The sequence below is a fragment of the Sinocyclocheilus rhinocerous genome, unplaced genomic scaffold (assembly GCF_001515625.1).
Source record: "Sinocyclocheilus rhinocerous isolate Xijiao unplaced genomic scaffold, SAMN03320098_v1.1 scaffold708, whole genome shotgun sequence".
NCBI lineage: Eukaryota > Metazoa > Chordata > Actinopteri > Cypriniformes > Cyprinidae > Sinocyclocheilus > Sinocyclocheilus rhinocerous.
This window is the reverse complement of record NW_015635523.1, coordinates 2,903,465-2,925,146: the sequence shown is the minus strand read 5'-3', so window position 1 is coordinate 2,925,146 and position 21,682 is coordinate 2,903,465. Positions and strand designations below refer to the sequence as shown.

At 40.0% G+C, this 21,682-nt stretch overlaps 1 protein-coding gene across 1 annotated transcript in view; it reads right to left on the bottom strand.

Moving 5' to 3' along the window:
- Positions 1 to 21,682, bottom strand: part of LOC107747043 (autism susceptibility gene 2 protein-like) — a gene marked incomplete at its 3' end in the record, with an annotated part of 374,875 nt that overhangs the window by 3,874 nt on the left and 349,319 nt on the right. The window contains exons 7-10 of the mRNA XM_016561457.1: positions 6,495 to 6,789; positions 6,212 to 6,246; positions 5,737 to 5,969; positions 4,136 to 4,180 (exon numbers count right to left, since the gene is read on the bottom strand). Of these exons, the coding sequence (XP_016416943.1) occupies positions 4,136 to 4,180; positions 5,737 to 5,969; positions 6,212 to 6,246; positions 6,495 to 6,789 (608 nt within the window). The remainder of the gene's footprint in view (positions 1 to 4,135; positions 4,181 to 5,736; positions 5,970 to 6,211; positions 6,247 to 6,494; positions 6,790 to 21,682) is intronic.

Below are 21,682 nucleotides of genomic sequence, written 5' to 3'. Positions count from 1 at the left end.
ATATGTGACCCTGGACCACAAAACCAGTCATAAGGGTCAATTTTTTCGAAATTGAAATTTATACATTATCTGAAAGCTAAATAAATAAGCTTTCCATTGATGTAGAGTTTGTTAGGATCAGTGTTGGGAGTAACGCATTACAAAAGTAATAATATTACAGTAGTATATTACGTTTTGCTGTAACGCAGTAATATAACGCATTACTAATCAAATTTGGGTAATATTATTACTCGTTACAATCTCAGTAACGCAAGTTACAACAACATATTACTAACACCGCAAAACAGCACCAGAGAAAAAATTCCGCGGGTAAAATAGTTCGTCTATTTCCTGTTGCTGGAATTAAGATGGTTGAGATGACTGCAGAGACGGATTCTACATTTGTGAGATGGACACACTCCTGTTATTTTCAGTTCATCGGAGAAAAGGATAAGAATGCTTAGCAATATGTGCGACACCAAACTCTCAACATGGAGAAATAGCACGAGTAAAACCTGGAAACACCTGGACTGGTGCCACTAACACTAAGCTATCGGAGAGAGCTGCGGGGTCGGAGAAGAGAAAAAAGGCGGCGGACGAGCGCAGACAAGCAACAAAAATTACGTTTAACTAAAAATAACAAAATCTGTTTTTGTTAAATCATAGTCTATATGACTATGCCGTTCCACGCCGTATGGCGCGCTGTGAGGATAATTACAATTTAGGCTATTAGTTTAGGCTACTCCTCATTGAGAAAGTTTTTTTTTAGTTTTTTTTAAACAGGTCTATTAATTTATACAATTGAATTATAGGCCTATAATTAAAATTATTAACACTGCAGTCATCGATGAAAATTAAGAGCAGCTTTATTTCGTGCACAGATTTTCAAAAACAACCTGTTTAACGCGAAATACGTTTCTTCTCATGTTTTTCACTATAGGCTACGGGCCACAAGAGAAATATCAAGGGAATAATTTAAGACAGATATATAATTTACTGACGTTCACCGGCATAACTCTTGCGCACAGTTTGCGCGTTGCTTGCTTGTGTTGCTTGACCCCTCCCCCATAATATCAATCGTTTATAGGCCACATATTAGGCATTTTTTTTTATGTTTATTTTTTTAATGTTAATGAAAGTGACACCAAAAATAAGGGAACGTCAAGCCCCGCCCTAGCGCCGCCACTGATTAGCCTAATTCGTTTTGGCTTGTTTAGCAACTTATATTTTTCATTCTTGTTTTCTTCTGAAACCGTTCAAATTTGCCTATAGGCTAGGTATTGTGTTTATTGTTTGTACATTATAACATTTCGCTTTATTTACCGGTATTATTTATGAATGTAATAATGTGGTTTCTGCTTATCTTTTTTTAACCTAAACTACAACGTAACATTAATGTAGACCTACATACCGGTATCTAAATATGATTTCATATATTTTATGCTATATAGACCTACCACGTTACCCTCCACTGGATGTAGAATGAGCAGCAATAGACTACATTTTGGCATTTTATAATACTTCTGTGGATATTTTGGTGAAAGCAACTCAAAAGTAGTGTAACGCATTACAATTCAGAGACAGTAATATTGTAATGTAACTAATTACTTTCAAAAGACAGTAACTAGTAATATATAATGTATTACATTTTGGAAGTTACTTGCCCAACACTGGTGCTTAATGATAGTAATGGTTTTTATAAAAACATTAAGGCAGTTTAAGCCTATTGTAGATATAATTATGGATGGATTTCTTATTGCCCCTATTGCTTACAACACCCATAATGCCAAGTATGATGAAATTAAATTATTGGAGCACAAATTAAAAAAGACAAAAACCACTACTCTAAGGAAGAAGAAAAAAGCTACCACAGCAAATGCCAAAAACATGACAGGTACTCACGCTGTGTCTGTAGAAGGGGTCGACTTTAGTGGGATATTTGTCGAACTGTGGAGAAAAGGAGAAACAGAGCTCAGTACACACAGGAGTGCTTCAGGCCTATAAACAATTTACTCCTGACAAATATCTTATGGAGTCACGAGGCTCAAAACAAATACCAAATGCTTTAATGTGCTCTCCAGAAAAGTGTTTGGTTGGCAGTAAAATGGTCTCTGCCCCGATTAATGAATGTTAGCACAGAAAATAGGCCTGCATTATTTCTGCTGGCCCCGTCCACGCTGTCGTTTTGCAATTTACAGTGAATTATGACAAGGTCTTTCTCTTGTTAATGTGTATTACTCAGCAATTCTGTGAATGGTCAAATAGAAGCCATTCCGGCAGGGTTTGAGTGGTCTAATCTGGATCCAGAGAGAATGTTTCCCACTCGAGAGTAAACAATGTGGCTCTCAAACTAGTTTTATACTCTCATTAGCTAACAGAGCGCCATTCTCAGAGGTCTTTGAGTCTGGAATGGTTCAAAAGCCGCTTTTAAGCCTCTGTGGGCAGTGTGGTTACCGTCGAGCTGTGTGTGGGAGTGTCTGTATGAAGCCTCAACTCACTAATCAGCTCTGCTGCCTGCCAACCAAAAGCCCTCAGTCAAAACTCCATCAGACCAAAATGATGTCATTAAACTGGGAATTAATAAACTAGTATTAAGTTCTCAATGCTTGGCTGGAACAAAAATGTATCCCCAGTGGCTCTGACTGCCAATTTGAAAATCAGGGCAGAGAACAGAGAGTGGTGAAGCATGCCAGAGAAAAACAGCAGTTTTCCAACAAAAAAAAGCCACATTGTGGCGAGAGAGAAACACATGGTTACAATTGAGAGAGCGAGCCACTGCCATGGCTTCTAGTGTTTACTGAATCAGCATACTGTACTGCAGAAGTTTAGAATTCAGCAGTTGGTACAATACACACATGCACAAATTTAGTAGTTACCTACAGCATTCCCACAGTTTTTGACCATTGATTTCTTCCAGTCATCTCTGATGACGCAATGGGGATTTTTACAAATCATTTTGATGGATTTGATTTTTATAAATCATCATTTGTGAACCGGCCTGAATAATTAATTAAAAAGACACATCATACAAACTTCCATGACCGTGGGAACCCTGTATCTTGTATACACGCATTTGATTTTAATGTGTATACATCTATTTTATACATTCAGTCATCCATTTAATCACTCAAGCATCTCCACCTTATTTTGCAGTGCGGAAATAAGCTATCTTCTTTGAATGTGCAAGACTTCCGATTCATTAGCCTCTAAAGGTAAATAACTTGTAGAATAATAAAAAGCAGTAAACTATAAAATGATTTGTGCTATAAACCAGTGTATTTATTATAATAATGAATTAAAATGATATGATCACAAAAATCAGTTTGCAATATCAAGCAGCATAATAGACAGGTAAAATATCTCAAAGCAAATGATACCGGAAACCTTGCACAATTTATCAAAGGCCGCTCCCGCTCTTACGTTAAAAATAAGGTGTATAGTCATCCATCCATCACCACAATTATTATTATTTTTTTATAGAGTTGTGTTCCACTTATCCTCACATTTCTGGCTGGGGTACGCACCATGGGCGGTGCAGGCGTGGGCATGATGGCGTGGGGGAAAGGAGTGAAGGTGTGCTGGTGTGTGTGTTGGTGTGTGTGCTGGTGCTGATGCTGGTGCTGGTGCTGGTGGAACTCAGTATTAATGTAGACCTACATACCGGTATCTAAATATGATTTTATAATTTTATGCTATATAGACCTACCATACCACATTACCCTCCACTGGATGTAGAATGAGCAGCAATAGACTACATTTTGGCATTTTATAATACTTCTGTGGATATTTTGGTGAAAGCAACTCAAAAGTAGTGTAACGCATTACAATTCAGAGACAGTAATATTGTAATGTAACTAATTACTTTCAAAAGACAGTAACTAGTAATATATAATGTATTACACTTTGGAAGTTACTTGCCCAACACTGGTGCTTAATGATAGTAATGGTTTTTATAAAAACATTAAGGCAGTTTAAGCCTATTGTAGATATAATTATGGATGGATTTCTTATTGCCCCTATTGCTTACAACACCCATAATGCCAAGTATGATGAAATTAAATTATTGGAGCACAAATTAAAAAAGACAAAAACCACTACTCTAAGGAAGAAGAAAAAAGCTACCACAGCAAATGCCAAAAACATGACAGGTACTCACGCTGTGTCTGTAGAAGGGGTCGACTTTAGTGGGATATTTGTCGAACTGTGGAGAAAAGGAGAAACAGAGCTCAGTACACACAGGAGTGCTTCAGGCCTATAAACAATTTACTCCCGACAAATATCTTATGGAGTCACGAGGCTCAAAACAAATACCAAATGCTTTAATGTGCTCTCGAGAAAAGTGTTTGGTTGGCAGTAAAATGGTCTCTGCCCTGATTAATGAATGTTAGCACAGAAAATAGGCCTGCATTATTTCTGCTGGCCCCGTCCACGCTGTCGTTTTGCAATTTACAGTGAATTATGACAAGGTCTTTCTCTTGTTAATGTGTATTACTCAGCAATTCTGTGAATGGTCAAATAGAAGCCATTCCGGCAGGGTTTGAGTGGTCTAATCTGGATCCAGAGAGAATGTTTCCCACTCGAGAGTAAACAATGTGGCTCTCAAACTAGTTTTATACTCTCATTAGCTAACAGAGCGCCATTCTCAGAGGTCTTTGAGTCTGGAATGGTTCAAAAGCCGCTTTTAAGCCTCTGTGGGCAGTGTGGTTACCGTCGAGCTGTGTGTGGGAGTGTCTGTATGAAGCCTCAACTCACTAATCAGCTCTGCTGCCTGCCAACCAAAAGCCCTCAGTCAAAACTCCATCAGACCAAAATGATGTCATTAAACTGGGAATTAATAAACTAGTATTAAGTTCTCAATGCTTGGCTGGAACAAAAATGTATCCCCAGTGGCTCTGACTGCCAATTTGAAAATCAGGGCAGAGAACAGAGAGTGGTGAAGCATGCCAGAGAAAAACAGCAGTTTTCCAACAAAAAAAAGCCACATTGTGGCGAGAGAGAAACACATGGTTACAATTGAGAGAGCGAGCCACTGCCATGGCTTCTAGTGTTTACTGAATCAGCATACTGTACTGCAGAAGTTTAGAATTCAGCAGTTGGTACAATACACACATGCACAAATTTAGTAGTTACCTACAGCATTCCCACAGTTTTTGACCATTGATTTCTTCCAGTCATCTCTGATGACGCAATGGGGATTTTTACAAATCATTTTGATGGATTTGATTTTTATAAATCATCATTTGTGAACCGGCCTGAATAATTAATTAAAAAGACACATCATACAAACTTCCATGACCGTGGGAACCCTGTATCTTGTATACACGCATTTGATTTTAATGTGTATACATCTATTTTATACATTCAGTCATCCATTTAATCACTCAAGCATCTCCACCTTATTTTGCAGTGCGGAAATAAGCTATCTTCTTTGAATGTGCAAGACTTCCGATTCATTAGCCTCTAAAGGTAAATAACTTGTAGAATAATAAAAAGCAGTAAACTATAAAATGATTTGTGCTATAAACCAGTGTATTTATTATAATAATGAATTAAAATGATATGATCACAAAAATCAGTTTGCAATATCAAGCAGCATAATAGACAGGTAAAATATCTCAAAGCAAATGATACCGGAAACCTTGCACAATTTATCAAAGGCCGCTCCCGCTCTTACGTTAAAAATAAGGTGTATAGTCATCCATCCATCACCACAATTATTATTATTTTTTTATAGAGTTGTGTTCCACTTATCCTCACATTTCTGGCTGGGGTACGCACCATGGGCGGTGCAGGCGTGGGCATGATGGCGTGGGGGAAAGGAGTGAAGGTGTGCTGGTGTGTGTGTTGGTGTGTGTGCTGGTGCTGATGCTGGTGCTGGTGCTGGTGGAACTCAGTCCGCAGGTATGGAGGGGGGCCCAATGATGCCCCGCGATCAGCACTCTGAGATGCCAGGAAACGAGTGTTTAATTCCTGCCGGAGAAGGTCTTGTTCTGGGAGAAGAAAAAATACGAGAAGTTTTAAAAACACACATTTGAATAGTTACTTTACAAGAGCCCATTTTTTTTAGAAGTGTTTATCTAACTGCAGAGAGAACCGTATTGGTATTGGTGATAATTACATGATTCAACAGCTGGCAATAATATCTGATTAGGCATTAAAGAAATGTTATCTACAAGCCGCCGCCAGCTACAAGGCAGCAGCAGCATTGACGTGGGAGGGGAATGAATCAAACCATCTAATCTCTCAGCTGGGGTTTTCTCTGCAGTGCTGTCAGGCACACACACACTCACACACAAACACGTACAAACAGGGATTTATGGCTCATGTTTACTGGAGGATTGATACATTTTACATTTTAATACAGAAATCACGCTGTTCCGCTACAGTATTTAAGAGCTGGGGCTCAGAACAGCTGTTTAATCAGTGTGTGTAACACACCTGGAGTGTAACAATCACTTCCTGCTAAGCTGTGCTTTTATATTTAACTCCATTACACCCATTTGCTTCCCACTCACCTCAGGCCGTTGAGGGTAAGGCTGCTGCTGTAGGCCGAGATTGGACGCGGATGGCACCGTGAGGGCGGTATGTGCTGCACAGGTTGGGTGGGGTTCTGCTGGGTCGGTAGCACTGGTGATGGGGGGTGGTGGTAGATGCTTGGAGTTCGAGGTGGCCTTGGGTGAAGTGGAGGCTCAGATGGGTGCTGATCCTGGCTCTTCTCTTGACTGCGCTCTAGGCCTGACACCTTGGGAATGCCCAGGCCTCGCAGCTCCTGGCTGGCATTGGAGAGCGTGTCAATGCTAAAATCTGGAACTGAAGAGACAAAAAAACAAAAAAAAACAATGAGTGTTTCAGAAACCACATATGCAAACATATTATGGAGATCAGGTCTATCAGCTGACTTAACACAAAAAAAATGTAAACTAAGGAAACAATTTTTACACAGAAAACTGATTTACTCTCAAAGGCAGGTCTTTATTGCTGCTTCAGTGTTTTTAAAATAGCAAAATCAATTCATAATTCTACTCTGCCAGGCCAAACATGCATCTTCCTCATAACCTGATTCTGAGACCTAATATACAATCATCATGAAGAATTAGAGCCTAACAAGCCAACATGTAAGTTCATGTGAATGCCTTAATGTTTTTTATTAGGGAAAGGTAATAAATTGTCTAAGGAAAACCTGACCGGCACACCTAAAAGTGGATATTAGTGTTTTATTGTACAAATAAATGCACTCCATGATTGAGAAAGAAAGAGAAAGAGACTGTAAACCAAGGTTCAGTGTATTCTCTGGGACCAAAGACTCATGGGGGATCACAGTGCATGCATAACTCCTTTATCTGTTTGCCTCGGAGGGAACCACACCCATCTGTCTTTTCTATCTCTTCACACCCAGCCAGGCCTCTCCATCGCCCGCAGCAAGAGATGCTGAATGAGCCTGAATCCCATAGGTTTTGGGGACCTTGCTATAACAGAACCCCCATGGATTGCTGATCCTTCTCTCATGGGCCTAGGGGCCTCCCAACGCAGTGGCCCACGGGGCCCAGCTCAGAGCATAAGGTCCCGGTGTGCAGCTGAGAGGTAGTGTGTGTGATGCAGTCATTAAGGGTCAGTCTGGCCTGCAGCACTCTACCAGATAAAGATCAATAAACTGGGAGTACAAGGCACCCCTGGGGAATGTGTTTGTGTCAAACATCTGCCATGAGACATGGGGGAGGCAAGACACACGTATGCACAAACACTCATATGTATGCATATACATGCACGCAAAAGAACAAACTAAATGCACACACACAAAGACTGATCATTTCAATGCGTACGCCGCAGACCGAAAAATATACCCATTGAAGAGATGTAGGCTACCTCATTTGACCCATGGCTCAATACCCCCTGGTTCTGGCACTCTAAGCACACTTTAACAAACAAACGGCAGTTCAGCCTCCCAGGTCAGAAACAAGCCATCCAGAGGGTGCAATAAGTCACCCTTTATCCTGCCTGAATAACTGGATTTAAGACCGAGAGGGCTAACAGCACTCAAAGAAAAGCCTTTCACACTTGTTTGTGTCAGAATGAGGGCTTTTATAAATGAGTTCCCTTCAGATTATATAGCTCCAGTAGGCCGTCATCGACTGACATGACATGTAAGGACAGACGTGGTCTCTTGACTAGACACACAAAAGCGTGGTTGCCCATCTCCCTCGCTCTCTTTCCTGCAGTGTGTCCTTCTTTTTGATGGAAAATATCCAAAGCTCTTCTAAAAGGCTGAACCACAGAGAGCTCCGCTGCTCCTCCCTTGAGCAACTCTCTCAATGTACTAACATGCCTAAAAAAAACAAGACGGAGAGTGAAAACTGCTTATTCTTCCCGTAATGAAGACTCCAGGGCCAGGCAGGGAGCGGAGGAGAAGTGTGTTTCTCCTCCCTGGGGAGTTAATTTGTCAAGTCTCCTTGATCCCTGGAAACAAATAAATGCAGCTTTCTCACACCTCACCAAAAAAGAAGAGAGGTGATTTTTATTCCAAATGGCAGCCGGGGAGGCGGAGAGGCGGACTTTGCAAAGTTCTCATCTGATCACACAATGTTTATGTGTGTGTGTTTTTGAACAGGATTAAGGTCTACAAGGCTCCTGGAGCAGTGTGCTAGAGTGAGGTCTCGACGGACAGCAAAACACAGCTCATTATCCTGAGGTGAGTCCACTCTGAAAGAACATATTCAGCTGCTAAAAACCAGAGTCTGGACCGTTCATAAACAAAAGTGGAAAACAGAATAGAACAGATATTATCCACATTTTTCCAGATAAAATCTAATTTACATAACAAGTCTGCATATTATCACTGCTATGAATTCTAAGGATTTTATTATTCTATAGCTAGCTAAAAGTGAGAATGATAAATAAAATAGACGGAACAAATATATTCTGGACAAATTAGGATGTATTAAGCCAAATTCTGTCTAGAAAGGAGCTAAACATGAGACAACTTGGGTGAGGCCTTCTGCACTTAAGTAATGCGACTAAAATAGGAATACTCCACATGTCTTAATTCGATTTCTGTTTACTTTGATTATGACTTTAGCCGGATTAAGGTAATCAAAAATCTGTTTACATGGTAGATTCTTAATCAGAGTATTGTCTTAATCGTATTAAATTCGGAGTATTGTTGTCCATGTAAACGTACTCAATGTTGACTCAAATCAAACATATTAATCCTGTTTAATAACATGGCAATCATGTAAAAACACAAACTCAATCAGTTTTTTATATTATATATCAATTAAAGAAACAGTGCACAAAAGGTGGCCAAACCAATTAAAGATTTTTTATCTTCCCTCTGCTTTCACATTTCATCACTAAGGATGTAAAATACATTTGATCAATAGCAGCTACTTCCAGATTGTGTTCACAGCATCTACAAACTGTACCATGGTTCCCCGTTCATATGGATTGGTGCTGAGTTCTGAAGCCATCTTTCATACTATCCAAACAATGTAAATTGAACCTACGTCTGCACCAAAATACTTATATGGAAGCTCACCAAGATGAAGCCATTAACATTGCCTGTGCATAAGGTTTCTCTCAAACAAATTTACCCAGGAACAGTTCGAATTCAAAAGCCTTACTAGTAGGGGTATCGTTTGAATTTTATCAATTCCGATTCCGATTCTTTTCGATTCCCAGTTTCGATTCCAATGTGATCAAATAATGATATCAAACATGTATCCTGTGTCTCTTTTTTGCCAACTATTTATTCGAGCTGAATATAAATCTCTTGTATGATTCAAAGACAAATACATTTTAACAGCCCCTTTTCGCCACCTACTGGTGTAACAATGTAATCGATAAATCTTCATTTGAAGTGTCAAATTTCTTCAAATTACTTTCAAAAGGTGAGTTACTCTATTTTAATCGCTACCATACACATCGTGTACACAGTTTATATCTGAACTATAAACTTTTATCCCAGTACTTCTGTGATTTGAATGTTCAAATTTAAATGTTTCACGGACGAACCAAGTGATCACAACGTTGATCGCACATGTCAAAGGTTGAGGAATATAAGACGAATCATTGTAATTTAGGAATAGAATCACGTTGGTGTTTGAATCACGTTCGCGATCTTTAACGATCTATTAAATTAAAGTGCTTTGTCATGTTGGTGGTGACACCTCTCTTGCAACATGTTTAGCTATCTCACATATTATATTTAGCTTTTTTGGCTTCTGATCACAAATGTAGCCAAACTTTGGAGTGCTTAGATTAGCGAGCAAGGTCCTGGCAGATCGCTAGGTCCGGTCCTCACAGATGAAATGAAAAAAAAAAAAAAAGTGCATAGGAATTTGACAACAAGTATCTGATTCTGGAATCGGAATTGATGCGATTTTGATGCTGTAATTCAAAGCAGAATGATAACAAATGTTTTGTCTGTGAAGTATAATTGAAAAATGCATTATTTACCAATTTTTAAAAAAGTGCTTTTATTACACTGAGAAATAATTAAGGCAAAGGCAAGAATATCGATAAGCGCCAGTATGTGTGAGAGAGAAATGGATTTCATTTAGATTTCATTTTCATTTCATTTTGATTTTAGGAGTCTCTGGGTATATAATCATCAAAGCATTTAAGGAAAGGAAAGGACGTGACGTGTGGCGTCCCATACTTAGAATTTGTGCTCTGCATTTAACCCATTCAAGTGCACACACACAGCAGTGAGTAGTGAACAAACACGCGCACACACACACACACACACACACCGTGAACACACACCTGGAGCAGTGGGCAGCCAATGCTGCGGTGCCCGGGGAGCAGTGGGGGGTTGGTGCCTTGCTCAAGGGTCTCACCTCAGTCGTGGTATTGAAGGTGGAGAGAGCTAGGGGTCGACCGATATGTGTTTTTCAAGGCCGATGCTGATTATTACAGATCAAGTAGACCGATAACCGATATTTTTAACCGATATATATGTCTGGTGTAAAAATGAAAATTAATGTCAAAATAAATTAAGAATAACAAGGGCTCTGACAAAAACTGCCTTCCCTGGTGTTGGTTGATTTCCTCGGCCAAACCCCATTCCTCAGCCATACCTGTCACACACCCAGTTTAAGAGCAGTGTTTTTCTTCTTGTAATCAAGAGCGCTTGTCCTCCTAATTTAAAAAAATGAAGGAGCACCTTCTGATCAATAATCAAAAATTCTGATCAAAACTTAGCCTTCCTAATATGAGGTTTTGTATGAGGCATTTTCTTTTTACCTTTGCAATGGCATCATTTTCATCTGTAAAATTAAAAAATGTATGTTTATAAGCTTTTTAAAATTTCTATTTAAAACAATATAATAAGAAGTAGAATAAGACAAATAAGTTACCAATCATGAAATTAGTATTAATGAAAAATTTATTTGTACTACAGAGGTGGCACAAAAAGAAGTGTTCTGACAAATAATGCTACCTATCAGATTATGCTACCAACAAATCGTCAGAACACCGGCAGAACAACAACAATGTGCTACATGTTACTTTTCCCCTCATTTTTTCCAATTGACAGAAATCTGTCGTAGCGACGGAAAACGGCCAGACTTGAGACGCGAACCCGTGACCTTCGGGTTACAAGTCCGACTCTCTATCCATTAGGCCACGACTGCCCCTGCTGCCCCATTTAAATGCTCACTGCCATCAGAAAAAAAAACTTAAATCTAGGCCTGTTCTTCCTTAAAACAGACTAGTTGACTACCCAGTCACTATTTGATCATAGTTTGACTACTTGATGCAGTTCTGCACAAACAACAGCACAAACATTGAAGTGAACAAAGTGTGCTTTGAATTCTGCCTCTCTAAATAAGCTTGCGCGCTGCCATTTGTAAGTATACTTATACCCGGATACTGGGCCTCCCAGGGTGGTATGTGCCGATAACCTATCCTTCTGGCAAATGCCAGTCATGCTGTTACACTGGGCTTCAGGCATCCTGACACTTCTACATCCCTTCCGCCCTGAAATAGCCCACATACTCCTGTCAAGCCAGAGATGAGGTCTGGGGTTATGGGGCCTTCCTTCAGTGCCCCCAGGCCTGTGTTAAACTCTTTCCTTCATTGTAACTGACAGATCTGCACGTCTTCTCCGCCTGACAACCGTTTTACTGTCAAATCAGCTGAGCTGAGACTTCAGCCCGTTGGTAACAGCTTAGACATGGCTATTTGTGATCACTCGGAGCAGAACAGAGGACAGGGGGCTTTACAGAAAGATGATGTAAGGACCACAGAGGGCAGCTTCAAAGCCATGGCTGAAACAATGCAGTAGCAACAAGCATGCAACCTCACATCTTTATGTTTCAGAGATTAACAATTTTAACCAGCTCAAACTTGATGATGACAGCAGCAGTGGGCTATTCTTATTGTCTTTGAAGCCTCTCATCTCTCATCAATGACTTTATCTCTCCTAATACCAGAGTAAACATCTTGCATCACAAATAGATTAGCGTAAGGCAGAAATTCCTAACTGAAGAGGATGTCATTATGCAATAAGAAGCTGCTGAACTCAACAGCTGTCATGCTTATACTACAGTAACGGTGCACCTGTGCTAGGTGTTCAGAACAGGTGTTTGGAAAAAAAACTAACCTGTTAACAGGGCCATTTAAAAGAACATCGCTTGATGTAATCAACAGTAAAACACTGATTTGAGAGCACAGCTGCAGGTGATGCAATAAAAAGAAACTGCCAGCTCATGCACACAGAAACACGCTTTAACATTTTCAGCAGATGGAAAGCTGATATACTATGGCTTTAAATATGAACTGGGAATGCTAACACAACTTGTGATTGAGGTGCTGACAGACTAATCCCAGCTGACAGTGGCCACATCTGTCATGTACACATGCAAGATCATACACAAACAAAGGCAAGCCGCCACATTATCCCCATGCCAATTACATACACGCACACAAAAATGCAGAAAACCGCTGTTATTTGCACAACTAGGCCTGGGTGAGAAAAAGATAGAAAATATTGGCAAATACAGAACAAAAATAAAAATACAGAAAAAAGTGTTGACCTGTCCAGGTTAGATTCTGGCCCTTGTGTCTGTCTCACATTTTTATGATGTTGTGAGATGTTGGTTGCGGTTAACAGTATACCAGAAACTACATCAGCCAAATATTGCAGAGGCGATATTTACTTACATTTTAGTGGAAGGAGATCACTCCTGGTCCCTAATCGAGCCAAGCTCACAGCCATAATCAATCACTGTAATGACAGACAGGCCAATCCGCCTCTTAACCTTAAGGCTGAAATAACACACTCAGGCAGGCTGCTGACCCAGGAGTCTTCATTACGCATTCAATATCAGAGTGAGCTAATGCTGCAAATACTCAGGGACTCCATCCTAACAGCATTAAACAGGGCTGTAGTTATTTTTTCTGAAAATCCTTTTTAAATCAGTGACCGACACAGCTGGAGAATGGTCATATAGTGACAGGTAGGGTCCCGTGTAACGGACCAATCAGAGCATGTTTGTAAATAGAAGACCCTCATGGTTATCATGTGAGATCATGAATACTTCATCATGTCAGCGATAATCTAAAAGAGGAAATCAACTGGCATACAGATTCACAAGAGACAAACAAACTAAACCCGACATGCCATTCTGAGCATACATGGGACATTTTTGAGGAGACTGAGCAAACACGACAGCAGATGTCTGGGTGTTTATATTGGCCGCCCATTTAGTGTCACAATTCACTCTGCACTCAGCACCTTGTGCTGTGTTTGTTGCTTTTATGGATGTGTGTGAATCTGTGTGATTGTTCAGTTCAGTGGATGTGTGAGGGTTCGTCTCCCACAGATGGCTAAGGTGGTAACTGCCGCTGCCGCTGTTTAAAGCTGGTCAATCTGCTGTAATTACTGTGATTAACACAGAGATGTTTTTCTAAGCACTTGTGACAGACACACTGCTCCCTGGGGTCCTGAGAACACACACATAACTACTACTACCCATCCCACCCTCACAAACACATTACCGTCAGCTCATTCTCAAACACACCTCATTCACTCTGTCACACGTTGCTTTTCACTGCCTCTGCTCCAAGCTGGCAAGCGCTCCTGCTGTTCTTACTACATTTGCTTTCGGTCTCTGTTGAACACTTGCTTTTCAGCACCCCTGTGAATGTTTGTGAGATATCACGTCTCAATGTATCAGATTTGAGTCTAGTTAGTCTGAACATGCCTATGATGCCCAAAAGTCTAGGCAACCATGTCACCAGGTCTTGAAAACACATCCTCTGTGTCTTTCTCAAACTTTCTCTCTGATCATGGGGTCCATGGCAGATCTACATTTCAGAGTATGTTAAGGAGTCCGTGTGTGTGTAAGATAGAGGCTGGTTAGGCTCTGGCAGAAGGATAGATTTCATCCATGGCGAGGACAGTGTTGATCCCTCTGAGAACAAATCTTTATATATCCCTGAGGACTGAGATCATGTGCACACATTGAAACCAGAGAATACTCTGACAGCAACTGTATATGTGTCACACACACACACACACACACACACACACAACCCAGAAGGGTGTTAACACACTTGCTGCATGTGTATAGAGTCACTCAAGGAAAAGGCATAACTCAGTCTTTTTTCAACAGTAACTATAGTCTGTTTAAAACCCATATTTAATTTGACCCTGGATAAAAATAAAGCTGAGGGACAGAAGTACAGGCCACTGACATCATTGAGGCCACACAAGCTAATTAATTATGTTAACCAACACCTAAATAGCTTTGTTTTGACAACTTGGTCTGACTTCACCTGGGAATTGCTAGAATTTTTTTATGATCAAATCAATTCCTGATGGATAAAATCAATTCCTGCCCTGTTGTTGAACAACCTGTTTCACTTAGATATACATCACATTAAGTAAAATAAGATGCAAATGGCAATTTATATTCACTTCAAAGTTATGCTTAATGTTAATGTTTTCCAGATTGTAGAAAGACTCATTTTCAGTGTTTAACAGTTGAACAAATGATACACAGGTACATAAGAGAATGATTTACTAAGTGGACTGTACTTCTGTCCATCATGCACTCTTGAATTTAAATCAGCCATTAAGCCTAGCACAACAAGCAAAGACTATACTTGAGTGTTCACAAAATTATAGCTCTGTAATTTGTTTTGAATTAAGGGAAATTGTTACATCTGACTGTGAAATGCAGATGATTCAGCTGTTCAAAGAGCAGCTGCAGTGATAGTGAATACTGATGTAAACATGCCGGAACATAGACAAAACACCAGCAGCACAGTCAGCCTCCGAGAAGACTTACACACTCATGGAAACCAAAAAGAGAAAGAGGTGATGAGGGAGTCAAAGTCCTGTCTATCAGCAATACACCTTCCTATTTTAGCTGCACGCCTTCTGTCAGCGAGCACATTTAGGTTATATTTTAATGTCTAGACCAAGGATAAGAAGTTCACACTATCTATGACCTTGAAAGCACATTTTAGTTCCACCCTTAGAATTAATCTGACACATCAGAGGTCACATGCAAAAAAAAACATATTCATCTGTCTAGACCTCTTACAGGCATTCTCTGTTAAACAAACCCTCTTATCTCTTTCTGAAAAAGCAGGTAACTAATGCTGCGGTAAATGCAGGCAGGACTGTAAATATCTGCTGCTTTTAAAGCAGCCATACAAGTCGGCATCCACTGAGAAACCAAACCTGAACTGTGAGTCTCCATGTGACCTTGTAGTCATCAAAGATTTTAACAGAGGACACAAGAGCATTATGTCGAACAGATGCCCACTGTAAAAAGTGAGACAGTTGCAGCAAGATCCTGTTGCAGTTGCAGTGTTCAAAGTATACACACACACACTTTCACACTAGCAGATGGCGAGCACACCATAACTGATATGCACACCCTGCTTATTCTACAAAAAGGATTACAAGACACCCGTTTACTGTCAGTAACTGAATGGAATGGAAGTCAGAGTCTTTCCATCACCTTATCTCCTTGTTGCTATTTCAGTGATTCATGAACTAATGAAGTAGCTCTAAACTCAGTATCATAAACACACCAGCAGAGATATATTCATACACACACCTACCCATTTAGCAGGTCCACCTGCTGCTTGTGATGGCTGTTTTACCCTGCCATATAACTAGCGTCCTGTGCAGTGGTTGAATGACACACACAGCTTCATTTGGCCCCAGCGGCAAGTGGTTTAACCCAGAGGGTTGTACCATAGTGTTTAAGGAGGTGGGGATCAGAGTGTGTGTGTGTGCTTTGAAGACAGCGGGGTAACAGCTATTGCTGGAGAGAGGGAAGGACCTGACACACAGTGAAGAACAGTTAGAATGACATCACCTACAGAGACTAATAACAACCCCACTGGGCGCATAAACACACACGAAAATAAATGTTGGCCAATACAACAGATGACAATTAGTGGTGCTTCAAACAACAGGTAAGGTTGTGGGCCTGTCCCACAATCAAAAAACACATTTAAAAAGCATTTAAGTATTCAAATCTTTTATTAAGCTTTTTATTAAGATGTTTATTAAGATCCTTCTATTATCTATTGAAACCCACAATAATATTTAACTCTTTCCCCGAAACTAGTGATCTCTTATGTAAACAGATGCATATGAAAAATAATGAGATCATCAGCAATAGACAGCATAAAAATGAAAACTGCATAATGTTACAGAGAAAAATGTTGATCCAGGAAGTGGAATATGTCTGTGCAAGCTTTGGAGGTGTTGATGGAAGCGATTTACTGGATTTATGCTTTGATAATCGTACTGAATATTATCCAGATGTAGTTTTTGATAAAAATGTGATTTTCTCACCTTTTTGCTCAAAATAATGGGAGGCCATCAAATTTTAGTGAAAATCATCAAAATCGCTGGCGGTGGCTGGCAACTTTTAAAAAAAATGCTGGCGGGGAAAGAGTTAAAATATTAGTAAGCTTAATATATATAAAATCATGATTTATTGGGTACTTTCAATTGGGAGGTGGCTGTCTTTTCAAGACGCTTCCAACTCTGACTTTGGACCAATTCTGTAGAATGTCCCATATATATACACACACACACACACACACACAGTTTTACCCATTTTTATATTAATACATATTTAAATATAAATATTATTGTATAGTTGTATATAGGAATGTATAGAAAGCAGACAATAATAATATAAATTATATATTAATAAATTGTATTATAATGTAAAAAATATGAATCTTTTTATTTATTTATGAAATGGCATATTACATATCAGTTTGCATCTTTTTTATATTTATATAAATATTTATAATTTTCTGCTTCCGATATAAATTTAATTTCAAATTCTGTCCATTGTATTGCAGTATTTAAACAATAAATGTCGTTTTGGCTCTGTTTAATGTGGAGTGACAGATCGCTATAGCGCCTCAGTTCAACAGACGCGGTAGCGTGAGGCGCACGTGAACTGATCATCTCCTCCACATTAATACCAGTTTCAGCACAAAATAAATATGACTAAACATCCGAAGGTAAGTTAAAAGAAAGAGTACAACTTTACAATCCGTATCCTGTCTCATGCAATCCCTAAAATAAAATCTATAGATATAAAACATTTTACGGGTAGCTTGAATGTAAAACATTGTCATGAATTCGTTGTATTCCCATTTGTGAAATAGTCAACAAATTAATTGTTGTAGGCTAACCCGATCTCATGAAAGTGCGTATAGCACGATTTTCTGCTTCAATTTTGCGTAATATTTATTTGCAGAAATTGACTTTGGCATGCAAAAGACTGATAAATTCATAATTAATGGCATGGCTGGTTCAGTCGACAGAAATACGGGACACACAGGCCTATAATAACTGCTGAACTGTTTGCGGGGCAAATCTGAGGTCAGTCTGACCGCTCATGGTACGCACAGTGCATACAGCCATACACCTGCAGGCGCCACTGTTCCGTCCTTATGTTCAAGGGGCTGCTGGAGAAGAAAAAAAGAAAAGAAAAAAAACCCCGGCTTCCCGCGCAAGGGAGAGGGACAGTCCATTAAATATATGGGGGATTTATTTTGTGTGTGTGTGTCTGATTATTATTAATTACCAGGCTAGGTTTCAGTACTTGTGATATCTACAGATAATGTTCAATAAAATACACAAAATACACACAAACACAGGCATAAAAGACAAAAGCATAACGTAAACAGTTGGAGTTAGATTTGAACTGCAGGTGCTTGCAATACTTCTCTTATGTGGTATAGGCTATTTACAGTTGACATTATTTAAAAAAAAAAAAAGGCCACGAATCTAGTGCCTAAGTCAAATATTGTGTCGCCTATTTGGGCACATTTTGGCTTTGAGCCAGATGACAAGGGGCAGCCGGTGAATTTGGACGAGGCAAAATGCCGTATTTGTAGAAGAAAAGTATCCCGTCTCGCGAGGAAATACCACTAATCTAAGATCCCATCTTAGAATCAACCATCCTCTGGCGTTTGCCGGACTTGGGAGCAGCACACCTACCTTAGGTAACATTAAGCCTACAACCTCAGGCCAGCAGCGACAGCTGGGAGTCTCCAAGGCCTTTGCGAGAGGAGCGAAGTACCAAAGTGACAGCAATCAGTGGCAAGCACTTACTGACGGCGTGACTCGCTATTTGGTTGAAGAAATGGTGCCATTCCGTACCGTTGAGAAGCCAGCGTTCAAAGCGATGCTACAGGTTTTTGATAAACAATATGTACTTCCCGACCGAAAGTACTTTTCTCAAACAGCGATCCCTGAGAAGTATCTGTCAGTGAAGGATGGCATAATACGGGAGTTGAAAGACGTTGATCATTTTTCAGTGACAACTGATATGTGGTCAAGCGTAAACATGATGCCATACATGAGCCTGACCATACACTATCTCAGCGCAAACTGGGGACTAAAATCGAAGTGCCTGGAGACCGTGTTCATGCCAGAAAGCCACACGAGTGACAACCTGGCGGAAGCCCTCAGGTCCTCCTTCCAAGAGATTATTATTAATTACCAGGCTAGGTTTCAGTACTTGTGATATCTACAGATAATGTTCAATAAAATACACAAAATACACACAAACACAGGCATAAAAGACAAAAGCATAACGTAAACAGTTGGAGTTAGATTTGAACTGCAGGTGCTTGCAATACTTCTCTTATGTGGTATAGGCTATTTACAGTTGACATTATTTAAAAAAAAAAAAAGGCCACGAATCTAGTGCCTAAGTCAAATATTGTGTCGCCTATTTGGGCACATTTTGGCTTTGAGCCAGATGACATGGGGCAGCCGGTGAATTTGGACGAGGCAATATGGCGTATTTGTAGCAGAAAAATATCCGTCTCGCAAGGAAATACAACTAATCTAAAATCCCATCTTAGAATCAACCATCCTCTGGCGTTTGCCGGACTTGGGAGCAGCACACCTACCTTAGGTAACATTAAGCCTACAACCTCAGGCCAGCAGCGACAGCTGGGAGTCTCCAAGGCCTTTGCGAGAGGAGCGAAGTACCAAAGTGACAGCAATCAGTGGCAAGCACTTACTGACAGCGTGACTCGCTATTTGGTTGAAGAAATGGTGCCATTCCGTACCATTGAGAAGCCAGCGTTCAAAGCGATGCTACAGGCTTTTGATAAACAATATGTACTTCCCGACCGAAAGTACTTTTCTCAAACAGCGATCCCTGAGAAGTATCTGTCAGTGAAGGATGGCATAATACGGGAGTTGAAAGACGTTGATCATTTTTCAGTGACAACTGATATGTGGTCAAGCGTAAACATGATGCCATACATGAGCCTGACCATACACTATCTCAGCGCAAACTGGGGACTAAAATCGAAGTGCCTGGAGACCGTGTTCATGCCAGAAAGCCACACGAGTGACAACCTGGCGGAAGCCCTCAGGTCCTCCTTCCAAGAGTGGTCCCTGGACGAGAGGAAACTGGTCTGTATTACCACAGACAACGGGGCAAATATTGTGGTTGCGGTGCGAAAACTTGGTTGGAAATGGCTAAGTTGCTTTGGCCATAATCTGCATTTAGCCGTCACCAATGCAATGAAGACAGAAAAGGACCGCACTGCCCGAGCCATGGGTGTATGCAGAACATTAGTGACAACTTTCTCACAGAGCTGGCAAAAGAAGAGAAAGCTGCAGAAAGAACAAGCCGAGCTCAACATGCCCCAACATTGCTTAGTTCTGGTGAGTTGTGCTAAACTTCTATTTCTATTTCTTTAGACATTGTTTTTTGGGTAACAGTCTGTAGCCTATATAAACGCACTCGTCCGAACGCAACTTGTCGCTTGTCAATAATTTATCGTACAAAAAATGGGTTACAAACGATGACAAAAACTGTTCCATAATTCCTGTTAAACTCAAAAGATATCGAAAAAAGCAACAAAGTTATAAATATAAATATTCCATGTTATTATTGTTAATATGTTTATTATGTTAATAATTAACATTTATTATGGCAAAGTGACTATATTCCATTTCGTTTTTTTTAATTAAGTTAATTTAGAATAACGTTTGGAGCATTATTTTTTTTTGTTCGTTAAATATACGTTTTTGTTTTTTAAAGTAACGACCAAGCAGCCAGCGGCAGACAGTGAGCTGATCATAGCCTATGTTTGATCAACTTAGCCTTCTCAAATCATCACGACTTGCCTAAAATAAAATCTATAGATATAAAACAGTTCAAGAATATGTTCAAACGTTAAACCTAGCTATAAATGTGCGCTGTTAGACCCATATCCAATAGTTTGTGCAGAGAGTGGAAGATAAAGCGCGCTTTGCAGGACATGGAGGCACCAGCGTGATCACTTGCATTTTTTTTCAGTGGAAACCACTTAAAATAGGCTATGCCTACGCCGTCATTTTTCCTCATAAAGGTAAGAGTAATAGGCTATCATTCGGAACTGTAAAGGGTCTACCTTTATTTGTGTGCAGTCACAATATCAACAAAACGTTGTGCTTTTATAAAATAAAGAATACAAACATGATGCGTTGTGCCGTCACGGTCTTAAACAGGAGCGCTTCACAAAAATGCGAATACATGCCTCACAGACGTGATAAATATATATATAGAAAGCTTTGAATTACTACTTAACGAAATAAAACAAACCGAAAACAAAAATCATTTCATTAAAATCTTAATCCGTAAAGATGCACTTCTCTCTAAAGGCGCGTGTGAGGAGATGGCGAGTCAGGATCGTCATCTTCAAAAATACACATTAAAAAATAATGAAAAATAAGAATAAGAGCATAATATAGGCTACAAACTTATACTTATAAATAGCCTACATTGAGTACTAATACAATTGTGTTTTTAATGTATTCACAGGACTGTCCTACCAGGTGGGGTACTAAGCAGAAAATGGTTGCGCGCGTTCTCGAGCAAGCCCCAGCCATTAGGAGGGTGTTGGATGACCAAAGCAGCCAACATTTGATTCCGACGTGGCAGGACATCGAAGTCCTAGAATCCGTTAATGCAGCGCTGAAGAAGGTCACGGATTTTACAGATGCGCTGTCTTCCGAGAAGACCGTTACAGCGTCCTCTGTTAAACCAGTCCTACGGTTATTATCTGAGGATATTTTGCTCCCAACCGAGGAAGACACGGAGTTGACGCGCAACCTAAAAAGAAAAATGGTTAGCGTCATGGAAGACAAATATAGTGCACCTGCAACACAGCAACTGTTGGCAAAGGCCACATTAATTGATCC